Source organism: Parambassis ranga, chromosome 16 (assembly GCF_900634625.1).
Source record: "Parambassis ranga chromosome 16, fParRan2.1, whole genome shotgun sequence".
In the NCBI taxonomy this organism is placed as follows: Eukaryota; Metazoa; Chordata; class Actinopteri; family Ambassidae; genus Parambassis; species Parambassis ranga.
Genome location: NC_041036.1, coordinates 19,532,709 through 19,552,159, shown reverse-complemented (window position 1 = coordinate 19,552,159; position 19,451 = coordinate 19,532,709). Strand labels below are relative to the sequence as shown.

The 19,451-nt window shown below is 41.5% G+C and overlaps 1 protein-coding gene across 1 annotated transcript in view; it reads left to right on the top strand.

Moving 5' to 3' along the window:
• The window catches only part of bbs9 (Bardet-Biedl syndrome 9), a 129,881-nt gene that overhangs the window by 3,601 nt on the left and 106,829 nt on the right, over positions 1 to 19,451 (top strand). The window contains exons 4-13 of the mRNA XM_028425193.1: positions 1,049 to 1,113; positions 1,232 to 1,345; positions 6,043 to 6,217; positions 9,620 to 9,704; positions 9,787 to 9,970; positions 13,123 to 13,252; positions 14,696 to 14,877; positions 14,970 to 15,046; positions 15,122 to 15,175; positions 15,274 to 15,376. Coding sequence (XP_028280994.1) covers positions 1,049 to 1,113; positions 1,232 to 1,345; positions 6,043 to 6,217; positions 9,620 to 9,704; positions 9,787 to 9,970; positions 13,123 to 13,252; positions 14,696 to 14,877; positions 14,970 to 15,046; positions 15,122 to 15,175; positions 15,274 to 15,376 — 1,169 coding nt within the window. The remainder of the gene's footprint in view (positions 1 to 1,048; positions 1,114 to 1,231; positions 1,346 to 6,042; positions 6,218 to 9,619; positions 9,705 to 9,786; positions 9,971 to 13,122; positions 13,253 to 14,695; positions 14,878 to 14,969; positions 15,047 to 15,121; positions 15,176 to 15,273; positions 15,377 to 19,451) is intronic.

Below are 19,451 nucleotides of genomic sequence, written 5' to 3'. Positions count from 1 at the left end.
ATGTGCAGATATCCCAGTGAAAGGGACATGTTTTGGAGTGAGGATGATTAAGTGACATCCTCACAGCCAAAACTATGCAAATGTGGGGAAGGAGGGGGAAGAAAAGGCCACCAGTTTGAACATTAGTTAGGCTCCAACACCAACACATAAACCTCAAAGTATTCCAATAATTTCAGTGTTGTGTGTGGTGCAACTCAATGTGAAGTTTCAGCCCCTTTAATTTGGCAGAGCAAACAGTGATGCAGAAACTGTCTGCGTCAATTTAGAGTTATTGTTTCCTGTATTCAATTAGACATTCTTTAGCATGGATGCCCCCTGTAATGCCTCACATTGCGTTACTGTGGCTGCACAGGATGCTCCTGAAAAGCAAGGTTTCTGGGAAAAGCTGTGGTTCGTCCCAAAGGCTTCCCACATCATCATCACTGAAAGCGGAGTCCAACTGTAATAGGTCTGTTTGGAAGACGTTGTGTTTAGTTACCTGCGGTTTTTTTGGGCTCAGCATTCTTTAAGACTGGTGGGCATTTTGGAAGCTTGCCTTGACAGAAAAGCACGTTGTAAATATTGTCAGGGCTGACCAGGGTGGGCAGATGGTGAAAGGTTTGTCCCGGCGTGGTTGTCCAAGGAAGAAGGAACACGTGTGGAATCCAGTTTTTTTTTGCTCCCTTGTTGTTGTTCTCTCAACAAACATAACAACTGTGGTTGCAAGTTTGTAAGACAGCATTTGTTCTAGGTCCAAAAAGTGGACAGATTTTTTTCTCGGTGGTTTTGTGGTAAAGTAAATAAGTAAAAACGTTGGATCAGTGTTACCGGAAAATCACCTACACCTTAACCATAACCAATGCACCAGCTGCTCTAGTGATTATTTTAGAAGTATGAGTTAAAACAAGAGTGAATGCCACCCTTTAGCTGGATACACAGTGACAGGAAGCATCTGCCCTGGAACACATTTCATGTTTACCAACTACAGCTCAGTTTTTTTTGTACTTGATGTATCTGGTTGTGATTAAAGGACTGTTGTGTAAAAGCGTGTCTTTTTCTGTCTTTCCAGGTGTTCAGACCTTCTTCACCTGGCCGTTCTCCACCCAAGGAAGTTGTCAGTCTACTCTGTGTCAGGTAATGTGAACAAGCCCTTTACCATGCACACTCACATTCAAATAGGTATTGTTTAGTAAGAACTACTTTCAAAAGCCACATGCATTATACTTATTGTTTGTGGTCTGTTTGCATGCAGGCACTGCAGGAAATGTGGAGCACGGGGACCAGTACCAGCTTAAGTTGGTTTATGAGCATAACCTGCAAAGAACAGCGTGCAACATGACATACGGAACGTTCGGAGGCGTCACAGGTAGACTCTTAATTTACTTATTCTTATGAATGTTGTTTTTTATTGAGAAATAACAGTATTACTTCCATTTTTATGACAGTAGTGGTACAAACCACACACATGTACTGATTTCCCTTTATAGCAAAAGGTACTTTATGTCTACCAGGGAACCTTGCATGTAATAGAGGTTACTTTTACACTTTAACCAGTTGTGTATGTCAGCGTTTGTGTTTTCTATCTCTTTGAAGAGTAGTTTTGAGTGTTAATCCCTGGGAGAGAGGACATTTTTCAAGTCAGTGAGTGCTCATAAATATAGAGGAATACAAGTGTGTGTGTGTGCGAGTGAACATCTGTGCATGTGTGGTGATTGGCAGCCCTGGAGCAATACATAAAACTATAAAGGTCTGTGAGAAGAACGGAGGAAAAGAGAGAAATAGAGAGAGGTCATGTAGCTGCTTTCTCTTTAGTCAATTGGGCTTTTGGAAAAACCAAGTAGGGGAAAGCCCTCGGGTAGTCGGTGTCCAAAAAAAACACACACACACACACACACACACGGGGAACCCCCTTTAAAGGAGAGAAAATGGCATTTCCAAATAAAGGCTGTATTGTCCAGGTGTGTGTGTGAAGAGAGAACCTGCCAGACTCTGTGGCCTGGCATGATGAACCCGTCATTCACCTCATGTTTAAAGAGTCTGTCTCTGTGTGTGTGTGTGTGTGTGCACGTGTGTGTATATGACTGACAGAAAGAACAGTGTGGGCTCATTAAAACCAATACCTTGGCCCTTACTGCATGCACGTGCATCGCTCACACCACAAACCAGTGTGTGACTGCACTTCCACGTGTTTCTGGTGGTGCCACACTGTGCAGCAGGTCTTGGAGATGTCAGTCCAGTGTGTAGACAAATGCACATGCCCATGCAGTCTTTTTACCATGCGTCCATGTCCAAATTTGACATACATATATACAGATGGAGACAAAATTATTAGCCCCCCAACACATTGACTTTTTTTTTCTCCAAATATTTTCCACGTTCTGTTACTTTCCAAAGAAACCAGGTCAAAATGATGAGCCCTGCTGATGACAGTTTTTTGTTCTGTGTTTGATAAGAGCCTTGAGTCACATGGTGTAGTTTTTAACAAGTTTGAGTCACGTCTCCTGACGAATCTCCAGCTCCTCCAGATTTGATGGTCTCCTGGCATGGACCCTGGTCTTTAGTACATTTCACAGATGTTTAATCAGATTCACTGCAGGCCGGTTGCCGTTCACTTTGCTATCCTGGAGGTGGCTCTTTACTAGGAAAAGGCATATACATTGGGTTGTTGTCATGCTGGAAGAGAACATTACAACCAGGACCCAGTTTTGCTGACGACTGCTTTATGCTTTTTATCCATCTATTCATTTTCTGAACCCACTTGTCAAGTCAAAGTGGGACTTCAGTCTATCCCAGCTGTCCATGTGTGACAGGTAGGGTACACCCTGGACAGGTTGCTAGGCTATTGCAGGTCGACACAAAGAAAATCACACCTATAGTCAATTTAGAGCCCTTCCACACAGGCATAGGGAGACTGTGCAAACTCCACACAGAAATGACGCCATGTTTGACTGTGGGAGTAGTATTTTTTGGGGTATGCACCTCTGTGTTTTCTCGAATAAACGCAACATCTCTGTGACTAAAGGCTCTAGTGTCGTTTCATCTGACCACCTAGCACCTACAGCATGTGTAGTGTTTCTCCAGGTCGTCCCTAGAGTACTTCAGTCTGGGTTAGGGGTGTATTTTCTGCAAAAGTGGTCTGCAAGCAGTCCATTCCTGTGCAGGTCTCTAGTGACTGTCTTTTTGACTTTTCAATACCAGACTTGGCTTAATCCTGCACTAGTGTCTTGGCAATTGTTTGTGGCTTTTTAGACTCTCTCTCTGTTTGAATGATGACAGTGGACAAAGTTTTAAAACTCTGACCTGCCCGTTATAGAGATAACCACCATAGATTCACTTATTATTCACTTAATGCAAAACATTTTTTTTTCTAATTAATGGCATCCTCTGTCTTCCTGCTGTACTCCGTTTGTGCTGCTAGATGGCAGTGCAGGCTCTGGAATTGCACTTATGTTGCTCTTCTTTTTTTGAATGAATGGCATCCTGTATTGCTTCTTGGAGGGGAATTCCCTTTTTCCCCCACCTCTCAGCATGGGAGGTCAGAGTTCATCTACAGCATAGTGCCTCTGAATTGATATAGATTCAGTGACATGCTCAAGAACAGCACAGATGGCATGCTGCCTTTTGGCTTGCAAAATAAATATAGTATGTTTATTATAAGAAAATGTTTAGAAATTCTTCCCCTCATGTTACATTGTCCTAATAGACTATATATATATATATGAGAAGTGGCTATATTTATTTATCCAGTCCTTGTTAAGGTCAGATGAGCTGATCTGTGAGGAAGCTGCTATTTGCACTTTGCTCACTTATTCAAATAGTTTACAACAAAATTAGCTGATCTCACGCTTAATTGGCTACACAAACACAGACTTGCACTCGTAATGGTTAACACACACACACACAGACACACAGACACACACACACGATGGTCATGACTCTCATGCCAGACTGGGTAAGTGTAAATGTAGTAGTGTGTGACAGAAACCCTGCGCAAAAGTGTGTATTTCTCATAGTGTGTGTTGGTATATGAAAAGCCTCGAAAGTGTGACGTGTGTGTGTGTGGGTTTGGGGGGGGGGGGTGTTTTTGCAAGTCTTGTCTGCTCTAACACGTGAGTGTGTGTTGGCCTATAATAGCAACCATTTAGCAGTGCTGTAGGCACTGTAATAGCAGCTCTATACTAATACTGCTCTAATAGCTGGGCTGCCTTTGGGTTTGGGTCACATTCAGGCCACACACACACACACACACACACACACTCACACACTCACACAGACACACAAACTTGAAGTCTCGACTGGTCTTTTCAAGCTTCAGACGCACGTACATGCACACTGCCACACACACTCCCGGGTCCACAGACCTGCCTGCATGTACACACAGTAACTTTCTTACACACACATATTCTCTCCCTCTCACGCACACAGACACACCGAAGATCAGTGCTGCCCACTGCAGTGTGCGGCCAGCCTCTGTGCTTTGTTGGCTGCTCTGTGTGCTTGTTCAACATCTCTTATTAATGACAGTAATACAGACCTGTTTCCTCTACTGTGTCTGCGTAGCGGCGCTCTCATACTGGGCCCTTTGACACGTTATACCCGGGTGTGGGCGTGTGAAATTACATGTGCACCGTCGCTATTATGGCACGGCCTGGCTCTCTTTTTCAGTACGTAGCACTTTTCTCATTATTGATGATGCAGAGCTGTGTCAGGCTGTCTGAGTGTGTGTTGTTTTGACCCTCACATAGCTTTTCAGGGTGGGGAAATGACAACCAGACACCTGACAAATTGGCTAAGTGTTTGTCTGGGAGGAAGGTCCACTTCTCATGTAACCAAATGTTTTAGAACAATGACTAGTGAAGCAAAAATGACTAATGTTTTGGGGGTTGTTCTCAACACATTTGTACTAAATTCTGCTTACAGCTGATCTAAATCAGAGAGATATGTATGATTTTACTAAAACTTATATTTCTTTGAAAAGCATGGGCATATATAATAAGAAAATAGAAAATAAATGATAGAAAAATATGCTTTTATATGAATTTCCTTTATAGGATTGTTTAAGTTAAAAGAAATATATTATAATTTACAACTTTATTTTCAATTGTTTGCTTTATGTTTTGTGTTTTAACCACAATGGCTTCAATCTCTAGACTTGTGTCTGAATGGTAAACCATGCCTATGCAGTTGGCTCATTATCAAACATTGCATCGTCCTCACTTGTATTCATCGGTTGTGTTTGCGGTGTCAGAGACCTTGTCCTTCACTGTGTTAACGGCCACCCTGAACAGCCGCTCATCACTCAAACACGCACACAAGCCTGTTTACACAGAATAGGTGCGTAGGAGTGTGCGGCTTTTCTGTCTAAATCCTTGGTGATAGACGTTAAGTGTGTGTGTTGCGCTGTAGGTGGCTGTCTCCCTGACCTCTAGTTGATGGCAGTGTAAGTTTTAATAGCACATTGAGGCCTAATTATAGTTCTCTGGTCACACAGCACCACTGCTTTATGGCCGTGTGTTGCTGCAGTGTGTTGCAGTGTGTCCTACATCAGGCGTTTTGCTACACACACTGATGTACACACAGAGTAGTGTGTGTAAGCGTGTGTATAGAGGTGTTAATGGAGATATCAGATTCAGCGAGAGGGAGAAACACACCTCACTAGCACACATCACGTTACACACAGCAGAAATGAAGAAGTCATCCAGAATTGTTTGTGCTCATACATACAAACCTGCTGTTTTAGGGAGTGACCAGAAGTAATAAATCATATAAATGTAAATAATAGAGCTTACTTTGGGACACCTTTCAGAGGCATGCAGAACGACCTTGAACTGTCAGGGTACTGGTATTGGAGCTAATATAATGTCTTTTTTTAAACAATTAATTATGAATAAAGGCTGCAGTGGTAAAGCTGAACTGATATTCTGGGTATGTTCTTCTTTGACGGCCTTCCTGTCTCTTTACAGGAAGCACATGAACAAACAGAAATAAATCACAGTTGTAGGTGCTATGTAATGGAATAAGAGCCTGCATCATATTCTTCGTCGTCTCCCTTCTCTCATTTAGGTCACCATTCTCTGTGTATCCAGTCTATGGACGGGATGCTGATGTTCTTCGAGCAGGACAGCTACTCCTTCGGCAGGTTCCTTCCGGGTTTTCTGCTGCCTGGCCCGCTGGCCTACAACTCCAGAACAGACAGCTTCCTCACCGTGTCCTCTGCACGCCAGCTGGAGAGTTACAAGTAGGTTTAAAATAACCTAAAAACAACGAAATGCTATGCTCACTTGAAATGTGAAAATTATGTCATGTCTGTGCGTGATGGACAGCACTCAATTAGAGATGAACCATGTTAAGTTTTCTGAGCTTATCTGATGTCATACACAGTCTTCAGTATCAGCTGCCGACGGTTAGCGAGCAGCGCTGACTAAAGCTTCACCATCTTAAAAGCATCTGTTCTCACTGCAGATTGTCTGTATGACCCACACACACACACACACAGTTTGATTGGAAAGTACCTCACTTTAATGTAAGCACATGCACGCTTCCCCTCTCCCTCTGGCTGAGGCATATCTTTTAGAAGTCTTAAAGACTGCGTGGGTGTGCGTTATGCATGTGTGTCCTTTTCTCTCCCAGCTGTTTGTTATCTGGGTACCCCCCCCTCCGGTATCAAGAGACTCTGCAGAGTAGATATCACAGTGGAAACACTGACTTCACTACTCTGCGTGGACACAAATACATCCCTGTAGTGCACATACAGTAGTAAATTACACAGGGCTCACCAGATACAAAGAGCCTTCACACAAAGGGCAATGCTGGATTACTTATAGCAACAGGCTTATATACAATGTGGTGTAGTCCTCAGACCAACATAACATCTTTGATTTATTCTAGTTTGTTCTTCAGCATCATGTAATTTATTCATCATGTTTATTTAAGTAAGTATGAGCCATAACATGCACTTATTAGTTTAGTGATTTTGACTGTGAGCTCAAGCTGGAATTAGCCAACTCAACTGACTACATTACTTAAATTACCTAAATGTAATTATTAAGACAGCGGTGAAAAAAAGTTAGACATTGACAATAAAAGTGTATTACCCAAGACAGCAGGTGAAGAAGAATCAGTAGTAAAGCAGAAGATGCATCTGAGTATTGTTTTTTTTTCTGGATTTACATAGTCTCAGTGTTTAATCACATACATACAAGTCTGCTTTAGATATTTATTAAAACACACACAAGATTGGTTTATTCTTTTATAGATAGATAGATGGATGGATGGATGGATGGATGGATGGATAGATGGATGGATGGATGGATGGATGGATGGATGGATGGATGGATGGATGGATGGATGGATGGATGGATGGATGGATGGATGGATGGATGGATGGATGGATGGATGGATGGATGGATGGATGGATGGATGGATGGATGGATGGATGGATGCTTTGTTTATCCCCGAAGGGAAATTCAGGTGTACAACCTGGCACTGAAGTGTTTGACTTTACTGGCTGTTTTTATATATATGTATATATATATAGTCCATATCAGATGACGAGGTCAGAGCCTTACTGACTGTTATACATTTAATATCATATGACTGGTCAAACTGTTCTGCTTTGCTCGGTTTATTTAGCTTCTTGGACTTTCTCCTGCCCCTGATGAATGAGAGCTTGATTTGGTTACTGTGTGTGTGTGTGTGTGTTGGCATCAGCTTTCAGATTTTAGTTCGTGTTTATCCACAGACATTGAGAAAGTATGTGCATGTAGCGTGTGCTTGTATGATTTGTGTACGTGTGATGCTTGTATGATGTATACGTTGTAGGTAAATCAGGATGTTTGTTTGTGGAGCTTTTCGGAAAGATCCCCTTTCATATAAATGAGGTGACTGTTTCAACCTCAGTGTCCTAAACTCTGCATGATGACTGATACTGCCTGCGCACACACACACACACTCCTGTACACTTAGTCCTAAAGCCCTAACCAAACTGTGTGTTTGTAAGACAGCACATTGTTAAAATAGCTGAACTGAAAAGTGTATAGAATAATCAGATTTCTGTGGTTTTTCATTTGTTCTCTCATACACATAGGGCTTTTGTATAAGACTTGAACATCTGAACACACATGCATATACAGTTTTAATACATTCCTGCTGCTTCACCTCCCATCATTATCACAGCATTTAAGTTACAGCTGGATTTAAAATATCAAAACAAAGTGAACGAATACACTTATTTAATAGTGTTGTTTTAGTGTTATTAGACTGAATTTAATCCATTCACTCATGTAAGAGTTGGCCTGTCGATTCATTGAGTGCCGCTTTAAAAGCTTAAAATCCCTGACATGTTTAATATATTTTTTAGTCCATTTTCTTCCCCAGGAAATGGTCACGGCGGTGATGAAAAGGTTTCTTTACTGGCAGTCATCCATAAAGCTCATTAGTCCGCTCAGCGGGTACTGCTACTGTACAGAGGGTTTGAAAACTCTTGTGTTATGAAATTCAAAGTTTAGAACGCTTCATTTACTGTTTTATACACAGTGTTATGAGGAATTAGCGTCACGTGTGGTAATAAGCCTTATTCTGTTGTTTCAGCAAAGTAATAGGCACCAGTGTAACAGTTTTACACATTCAAATGCAACTTAACACAGAAAAGGAAGCCATAGTTGTCCATGTATAGGAAGAGACAGCACTTAATGTGTAATTTATTACAGGTCAATCATTAATTTGCTGATAAATATTAAACATTAAATATGTTTTAGGTCAAAGGGAATGTCATTTTTAAGCATGTATGTGGTCAAAATTATATAAAAGCAATCACTGTGTGAGAAATGGTTTAGCTTCACAACTGAAAAAAAAATGTGAGGGTCAAATGTCAATCCATATAATAAATATGACACTAAATTAAAAAAAAAACTGATTTATAGCCATCTATGGCTGCATGTTGACGTGGTTGAGCATTGTCACACTTTGCAGGTGCATGTGTGTCACAACAGGAACACAAAAAGCTCAGAAATAAAAGAAAAAAAAAATCTGCTGGTATGAATCACGTATAGAATCCACAGTGGCAGCCATATTGGATTATAGTCCTTACAGTTTAAGGTAGATTTCAGACCTGCCTGCTTTGATTAACAACAGTTTCGTGGTCCAAACATGCCAAACAGAGTGAGAAACTGAGAGAAAAAATCAGCAGTTATTTAGTGTTTGGTCTGCGGTCCGGAGTTGGGCTGGGTCCGGTTTGGAGCTCTCTGTTCATCCAGGTGTTTGAGACGAAGGATAGATTCCCGCCAAGCTGCTTGGACTGCCAGCTTCTTACTGGAAAACGCCTGATGCTACAGATGCCAAAATCAACTGACCGCAGATCAGTCCCACCACTTTATCCTCAGCCTTTTGCCAATAGCTCACTGATTAAAACTGATAGACCGCAGTTCCGGGGAAAGGCAGATCAGTGGCCTGTTGACCGACCTGACAGAAGCTGTATAACAGAAGAGGAGTATAAAACACTATGGCTCATGTTGAACATACTCTGCAAATTTATTTCACTGTATTTACATCTGACTACTGTAAATTGTGTGTGGTTTGTGTTCTGGTTTCCTTTAGAAATATAAGATTTTTTTAGACTGGCTAAGTCATTTGTGTCTCTCAGGTATGAGACTCTGGCCGTGGCTACGGAAGCTGAGAGTCGACAAGATTCCGACGTGCCCCTTAAGACAGGAGGCAAGAGGTTGACGGTGAGTCCTGAACACACATCTGTAAACACACAGGAATTATTGCTTTTTCCTGCTGTAACTCCATCTGTGCGTCCTCCTCTAGCCCGACTGGGCGATCGTCCTGGGAGAACAGGCCCTGGACCTCTCCGTGCCCTCCTTCTCCCACTCCTCCGCTTCCATCTTTGTTCTGGGTGAGAGGAACCTCTACTGTCTCCGTGACAACGGACAGATCCGCTTCATGAAGAAGATGGAGTTCAACCCTAGCTGCTTCCTGCCCTACACCTCAGGTAAACCAGGACGCGGACATTTTTCTAGCCCTACCACAAAGAGATATTTTACTTCTGTAGTCCTTTTAGCTCTACTCCTACATACCTGATCCAGCTAAAGACCCGGTATTGATTAGCTGAGGCAGTGTGTAGCCTTTAATTGGATCAGATGTCTAAAAATAACAATTAAACTGACCCTTAACACTGGACACAGTGGAATGAATGGAAATGTAGGAAATAAAATCAAGAAGCGGGTTGTTTGAAGGACACATAATTGTATTCTCCAAAAGTACAGTCTCATATTTCACCACTGCAGCACTGGCAAATCTCAGATATGTTCAGTCTAGAGCAAAGTCCAGGGCACCTTCGCAAAATTCATTACGCATCAGTGCACCTGCCACAACCAGACTTTTGAAACCAAGTGAATGAAATAAAAAACAAAGCTTTCTGTGCTGCGGCGCTCTGCCATATGACTGGCTCTGCAGGAAGCTGCTTTTGGCAGAACATGATGGAATAAGTGGAGTAGCTCTGCTACATGTATTAGAACACAAACTTAGCAAACTACTGGTAGTACATAAATAAGGTACAAGATAAAAGGATGGCAACATAAATGCAGCTGTTTTGTCATAGTGAGAGTGCGGCGTATTGAAATCACATTACTCCAAATGCTTTAAAATGAGCACGATGAGAAAGAAAGAAAGAAGAAAATGGAAGGTTCTAGAATCACCTTTAGTCCATATACACTCATACAGTCTGATTATTAATTAATAGTGCAGCTGTGTTAAATTGGAGCTTGATTGTGGTTTATAACAGATGATGTGAGAACATAATCACAAAAAAAATCCCTGGTTGACCTCCAGATTGGCGCTTAAACACGCTAGAAATTAAGTTTTTAATGAGTGTCCATTACACTAAATAATATAGGGCTTCTCTCTGGATCACTTTATGCAACAACTGTCCTATATGCCATTTCTTTGGTAATATATTTGATGCAAAATGTATTGCAGATGGAAAGAGAAAGTTAAAAAATGGATGTAAATGAAAGCAAAAAATAGAACGAGAAAGGATCCAGAAGGGTGGATTTATGAAGGGATTGCAAGGAAAGCCGAGAGCTTTCTACTAATAGCCGTTTTCAATTTTAGAATTGAAGTATCTCGGCTCGCAAAGATCCCTCCAACATCTGTTCCAAACAATCATTTAGATTATTTAAATGACTCTTGGAAATTGTCTTTAAATTCAGTGCATGATGTGCCAGCGTAACAAAGGCAGCTTTTATTGGGACACGATTCCTGTCAGCAATCAAAAGAATTCCCGCATGGCTGGAAGATGGAGCAGAACTTTCAACAAACTTTTTACTGATCACTTTTTATTTAGTGGTATTGTGGTTGTTGGAGCTGCCACACAGCTCTTTTATTGGTGATTTTCTGTGCATCTGTTGTAGTTACCAGCGTGTTGCAGAGGAGGACGGTGATCTCTTGAGTGTTTCCTAATGCTTTCCTTCTGGCTTTCAAGCCTCACAGCTGCCTTTGCTGGACCAGTGCCTTCACCCTCCCAGTCCACTTTTCTCTGTCTGTTTCTGTCTTTGTCTTATCATTTTATTGTCTTGACTGCTCCTCAGAAACACTCAAACCAGAGTTCAAGATAATACGCTAAAACTATGATTTTTGCTGGCAGTGTTGCTGATTAATTGGAGAGGGATGAGACTTTGTGAGGCAAATATCCTTCGAGTTGGACGGGACTCCTCAATTCTTATTTAAGCTTGTCTTATTTTGTCAATAGGCAGCTTGTTAAAGTTTATATATTAAGGCATTAAAATGCACATTAGTAATCAAAGTCACAAGGCAGCTTTTGTCTGTATAGCACAGTTCACACTGGGTAAATCAGAGTGATTTACACAATTTAAAAAAACACATGATAACAATTAGAACAAGGATAAAATAGAAAGAGAGTGGGTAAGATTTAAGAACACCATCACAGAGTAGAGTCAGTGTTAAGATGGAAAGTTTTTAGCCTGTATTGACAGTCAGGGCCTGTCTGGCATCATCTTGGAGGTTACTCCAGGTTTTTGGTGCCTAAAACACTGCTTCACCATGTTTTAGTTTGTGCTCTAGGGATGGCCCAGGTGTCCTCAGGGTATCTGAGGGTTCATATGATGATCAGTCAGTTCTCTCAGTTACTGGGGGACAGTGCAAATATTTCTAGAAGCGGTCATGTTGTCGTTCTTCACAATGTTTGTCAGCAGTATGCTGAATACACTGATGCTGTTGTGCAGAGCCCAGTTTGCGGAGAAGTCAAAGCAGCAGAAGAAAGCAATGTGGAGAAAAGACTGAAAAAGAGAAATGCAAAGCTAAAAAAATGAAGGCACAACATAAATTGGATGTTTTTAAAATCAGGCTGTAATTATAAGCCTGACGCTAAGATACAAGGTGTGTGTTTGCTTTGATGTGGCACCAGCAAACGCTCTGTCATTTTGACCCCTGCACTGTACCACCCTGCTGACCGCCGTTACTATATTATAACTCAACTGTGTGAGTGAGGCGTGTTTGTTTTGCGTGTGGCCGTCACCTCAGATCTCTCTAGGTGGTAAGCGCGCCATTGGTGGGACTGGACCAGTGTGTGTGTCTGAAACATAAGTATTATTTATATTTAATTCCTTCTTGCCATGAGTAACAAGAGAAAGTGTGTATGTAACTTTAGTCGTATATATACCTTTAAATCTGACCTTGTCTCGAAATGAAAGATCTAGATGACAACATATTTCTATATGCAAACCAGATGTGAAATACTAGAAAGAGATGATTTTTCTTTACTGGAGAGTTGCCCTCATGTTAAAGTGCAGTGCCACCCACCCACCACAGGAATTTGTTATTTTTTGTTATTTTTGTGCTCCACGGATTTGTGAGCCACCGATTTTAAAAACTAAAAATCAGACTGTGTGAAACTACGGCAGTGTTTTTACTTACAAGACGCTAACCTGAATCATGACAGCGAAGGGACTATGAAAAATGTATTAGTGGGGTTTGAACTTTTAATGTGAGCCAAACCCTTAAGGTTCTTGTACTGTCACACTCGCTGTGAGTCACTGTGACTGAGACTAATGTGAAAAATCCAATGCAGTTTTTAACCTCTGTTACCTCTTTCTAACCCTCTCATTTTTTTTTGGTCTTATTTAGTGACAGATGGCACCACAAACCTGTTGCTAGGTAACCATACCAACATGCTGCTGGTTTACCAGGATGTCACTCTGAAGTGGGCAGCACAGCTCCCCTTTGTGCCCGTGGTCGTTCGCGTTGCCAACTTCCAGTGAGTAGAACCTCCAGCAAAACATCTGCTGTTACTGTGAAGACAGAAACCAATGTGATACATATATCAGCATTGTCACCCAGCACTGTGGTGTTTCTAGTTCCCTGTTGTGCCCATTAAGTTTGGGACATTTAATCAATGTGATGAGGTTATAAGTTATAATGCAAACAATGCAGATCCAGCCTGCAGCAATAAGAAGAGAGGCTAAAGCTGCACATTGTGTCCATTTACTATTGGTCTCATAATGTAGCTGTCACATACATAGTCAGTGCACTCTACGTAACTCATATGTACACTATGCAGAGGTGTAAATACACACATACACTCAGCAGGTATGCTGTCGTGTTTATCAGCTTATGAAATCCACTTTCGACATATGACAGGAAATCACCAGACAATGTCTTCCAGCTGGCCAATCAGAGCAGAGTGGGGAGGGACCAGCTAAAGCCAACCCTTTGTCTTTTACCAAACAACTCCAATCAAAGTGCAATTTGATACAATTACAACGCAAAACACAAACAGGGCTGAAAAATGATGTGGTATTTGGTTTTGTGTGGGAGTGTGTGTGTGTGTGTGTGTTTGCACGCATGCATGCTTGCTGTAGATTCAGAAGATAGTGTGTGTCTGGGCAGTTGTTTGGTTTAGTTCGAGGCTGTGTTGTTTTAAAGCATTTGATAGTCATCAGGTCGTTCGGTGTGACGGTGGGACACTCAGAAAGAGTGTGGGAGAGGAACTCACACACCAATACGCACAAAACAAACACACACACAGTTGCTCCTGCAGAGTGCTGCGGCTTTCTGTAATTTACAGCAGAGCTCCGGGAGTTCTTGCCTTTGTTTTTAGAGGCGGTATTGAATTTTATTACTTAATTCTGCCAGCATGGATTAAATGATCAGGAGGAGATCACAAGTCTAAATATGGTATTAAACCCAATCAAAAGTGAAGTTAAATCACAAAGACAATGCTAATACTGGCAGTGACATTGCTTGCCAAGATTTTGTACTTTATAATATATTTGTAGTGTTATGTTTTGGCTTTATAATAGACAGCGCAATGTGTTTCCTGTTGTCCATTCGTCTCTTTAAATGCCTTTGCATTTCCAGTTTCTCTGGCAGTTGGTCATGTCTCTATAAATGTGATTTTAGGTGTGTGTGTGTGTGAGGGAGAGAGAGAATAGTGTTTCCGCAGCACTTAAAGTGAAAGTTTTATGCTCCCTCAGACACCCTCCTGTGCAGGTGTGGAGCCAGCTGCTGCTCTTGACCTGAACCCCCTCATGAGTGGGTTTGTGTGCGGGTGTATGTGTTGGTGCCTCACTGGACTGGAACAGAAATCGCACACACGCACATAGCACACAACGCATCTGCAATGAGTTAACACTCAGACAAATACACATCTAAAAGACATTATTTCCATCATTCAGCATGTTTCCTCTCCTCTCCTCAGGGAGCTGAAGGGTATCGTTGTCAGCCTGAGTTCAGATGGTCACCTCCTGTGTTCCTACATGGGTACAGACCCCTCCTTCTTCTCAACTCCCAAGGTTGATGCCAGGGAGGCAGACTATGAGCAGGTGGACGCTGAGATGAAGAAGCTGCAGAAGTTCATCAGGGAGGCCACCAGGACCCAGGGTAGGAGACCGCTGGACGCATGAAGAGACTTTGTATGACGCTATAGGACGTTCCAGTAGAAAGCCACTCACATTGTGTCACATTCATTTCAGACATCCTGCCTAAAACGGATGCTGAGGAGGACATGTTTGTCACAACCACTGTGTCCTCCAGCATGGACAGTCCATCGGTAAACACTTTACTTTCAGACATTTATCACCATAGGCACAAACAGCCATGTCATACATTGTATCTCTATCCACAGCAAGCTCTGATCCATGATATCGAAGGTCTCCGGGTCCCTTCAGTCACCGTACAGGTTAGCCATATGCATATTTTTGTCGCCACTCTTGTTGTGTCTCTCGCAATTTGGCCTGCCACATTCTCATTGCCTCTTTGTCCTCACTCACCCTTTAGGTGAAGGTGAAGGCCAACTGTGTTCTACAGTCCTCGAAGCTGACAATCGGTGTCCAGCCTCCTCTGGCTGTCACTCAGAGCCAATTTGTCCTGGAACCCATGAGTAAGTTGATAACAGCCTTTTGTGTGTCTGTGTGTGTTAGTTACATCCTCAGACAGGACAGCAGTTGTCAAAAAATGTAAAGTTTAAATATTTGAATTCATTACGGTAATGTTAAATTAATTTGTTACATTTCATTTCCACTTTCACAAAAGGTCAATCAAGGACTGAAAATGAAAGTTTGAAAGCAAATGTGCGACATAATTTATTGTTTGGTTGTGCACTGGTGAGGAAAAAAATCTCTAAAATACAAAGGAAAGAATTTTAGGGTGTATCTCATGGCAATACAATCACTGTATTTCTTTAAGGAAAATCATGCACTGCTTTATCCAGCTGGTTTTGTGTTACTAAGACCTTTCATCATCTTATGTCATCAATCACTTTTGTTCGCCTCTCTCAGTCTCTGAATCACATGCACACACAGCCATGCTCACACTTTGTCGGCTCCTCGCCTCCTCCTTTCACTTTCCCTCCTCCGCAGTCTAAACACACACTTTTACAATGCCAGAGACGGAGTGAGTGAGTGGTGAGTGTGTGTTGTCGTTTATTTGTTCAGCTCTTATCAGTCTTTACACTGCGTGTTCGCTTGTCTCACTGTTGGCCACCTTGACCAGACAGCGGTAGCTTTGAACTGAATCACCCACACACACACACACACACACACAACCTTCAGACACTGATATCTTCTGTCAGCTCATTAACAGAACACATCCAGTAACACAGTGTTTGCCATCTGCTTCACACACGTGTGTTTTCTGTTGTTTGTTTTTTGGCCGTTTGAGTGCATGTAAATATGGAAGCTTTAATTTACAGTGTGAGTAATGTAAACCAGTCATGGGAGGCTTTTTTTGAGAAGCTTCTTTTTTAAATGTGCAGCTCTACAGGGAGTTAGTACCTCACTCTGACTATGGTGTATGTAGCTGTGCTAAATCACACATGCAGGTTGTTTTCTGGAGAGGTTTCATCGGTTGCAATTTTGATAAATTCATGGGCAATCTGACTTTTTTAAAAAATTTGTAGGCTAAAATCTGTTGTCTCTCTTCTGTGGTTCTGCGGTAGCTGAATAAGCATCAGTCCAGATTCTTGTTGTTGTAGTTGTGTGTGGCTTTCCAAGTGGTCAGATGTTAACATTTGTCATCATGCCACCCATAGCCCATTGCACTTTGTCACCTTTTTTGGACTGTTAACCATATTTAAGAGGTCTTTGTTGTTCTTCAGGTAAACAAACCAGATTGAGGTTGTCTTCAAACTCCGTCAAATACATATAAAGATTTTTCTGAAGCTGCAGCTGGACAGAAAAGGAAGGAAAAGCTAAAATATTCTTCTGATGCTATAGCCCATCTACTTCAATGTTGTTGTGAGTTCAGAGATGCTGTTGGAACCGGTGCTTATTTAAGTTCCTGTTGCTTTTGTATCAGCCATTCTCCTCTGACCTCTGTCTGTCATGAACTGCTGCTAACTGGATATTTTCTCCGTCAGGCAATTGTTTGTAAATCCAGCAGATGGTTGTGCTGTGCATGCGTGTTAATATAACTGCAATGTTCAAACTTAAAAGGTAAAAAATGGAAAGCAGGGAGAAAGCGGGAGCCTAGACTGGGCATGGATCAGGTTTTCTTGGCATGTTATGGTGCCATCCATAGATGGAAATGCAGTGTGAATTTGCACCATCGTGTGTCTGAAAAGGATTCTTTAGTGTAAATAAAGAATCCTGCAATAATGACTCCTCCAAATGAATCATGGGCCAAATTTAACAACACCATAAACAGGGGAAAAAATGCAGCCGAGCATGAATAAGCTGCTCCAAACTTGGTCTGGATGAATGCAGCCGTAGTCATTTCAACCCAAAAAAGGGATGTTACTGCTTCACCTTGCTAATCTTGCTTGATTTGCTGTCAAATTGTCTTGTAATTTACAGACTTTTCACCGTTAGGGTGTAAATCAAATCAGTCATTATTCAGTGTAAGGTTATAGGTCAAAAGCTACAGGTTATGCTAACACAGTGTCCATGGTGTTGGGCAGTCATTTTTTTTTAAAGCTTAGGCAAAAAAAAAGCTGGATTAGTGCCAGAAAGCTGTCCCTTTCAACTCCAGAAGTGCTCCCGACATTTGCTGAAACCATCATCCATCATAGAGGAGTAGTCATTGCATTTTTTTTTTTTTTTTGTGAAGGACCAGAATGGATTGTGAATTTATGATTTCAAGATGTGAGCGGCACTCTCAGGCGGTTGGAACACCATCCATTTATTCAGAGTCCTGAATCAAAGTGACCACTGCTTTCCCATGATTCATGAAGCGTCTGTGCAGAAATGTAATGCCTTTTACCACAGTGCATTCTTATCTATACATATACCGTGCCTGACCTCTGCAACTGTTAATGCAAGCATGATGCGCTTTTTCAAGAACATTTCCTGTAAATTCTTGTGTCAGGATCCATCTATAATGATCCCTTTATGCCTGTCTTGTAGTTCATATTTTGCCATATTTTATACTGCACATTTTTTTATTAGTGCTTCACTTTAATGTGATGCTGTCCTTTCCCATGTCTTCTAACACTTTAAATCTAGACTTTCCCACCATACTTTAACATATATATTCTGACTGTTTTTAAAGCATTTTGTTCTATTGCTAAAAGATGCGATGTTCAAAGAATCCTCTTGCCACTTGGCAGACATTCCCTCAAGAGTTTCTGTGGAAAAAGTTCTTGAGAGTGCAGGATGCCAGGGCTGCCTTAGCATGCTGTAATCTTCCAGTAAACTCAGTGAGAGCTGTACTCGGCATTCCGTGTGGGCATCAGACTTTGCCATGTCTGCACCTTGTCTCGAGTTCTCTTTGTAAAAATGACTTATCCTTATGTCCCACCTAAGGTCATGTAATCTGGCTACGAAATGATCAACAGATTAAGATCAAACTTGATTAGGTTACTAACTAAGGCTTATTCTTTGTGAGGGTAAAGTAGATTTTGTCCAGAAGGTTCCCCCAGGACTTGCTGGATGGATTATGCCCTCTAACTTTCTGGTCATCTTTCCTTCCCCTATTGCTAAAAACACACATTCTGTAACATAATGTCTTGCCATGGCCATAATTAACATGCAACTTTTAATGACATTTAAAAACTATCCACTTGTTATTTGATAATGGTTCACCCCCATTAATCAACTCACATTATTTCACAGCATTTCTGGCAATGCAAAGCATTAGTGACATATTACCTGACACGTCACTCAACCATGGAACGATAGAGCAGAACCTACTGCTCAAACAGCTTGCTCTTCTGTTTTTGCAGGAGTAAAATGACGCACTCTTTTACTCTCTTTTGCACACTAAACAATCCCAACTGTGGATTAATATTACTAATTATTATTCTTTAATATTACAATATTACAGAACGTTAACCTGTAGAATATGAAGTATATGATATTGTTTTGAATTAGTACAATCATTATTGTATACATTTGCATCAAGCAATCTGCGCGTAAGCAAGAAATGACCTTGGACAATCATGCAACTAATCATTATTCTCCCATGTCGTAAATAAACATGTACTGTAAGAAGAAAAACTTTTGCCTAGCTCCCACCTCTGTGCAGACAATAAAACGTGTTCCAACAAGCATTCAAACTAAATTACTAATGTCTAGTTGCTTTGGTCCTTCTGAGTTTTCAATCTTGGCTGCAACTCCCCAACGTTTCACTGTATATATGGAAGATCAGAGGCTGTGACTCACTGCACTGTCACGTTTACACCACTAAAGAGATGCTTTGTTTACATGAGTTTAGGTAGCGGTCGACCCGGTCAATTTCTGAAGCCTCTGTCGAGCACGTATGCACACGCAGATGGTTACAGACACACAAATCATCGCAATGCATGTCCGTGGGTGCGTAAACACATGCACGTGTCACCACAATGCACCGGTTAAATATAGATACTCAGGTTAAAGTAGCTGTGTGTGTGTTTATGTCATGCTCTTTTGCCTTCCTGCGAACACAGTCCTCTGGATTTCAGTAGTCATTCAACAGCTCTCTGCTGTGAAACAGGAGAACTACTGCACACAATGAAGACATTACATTGACTTACATTCACT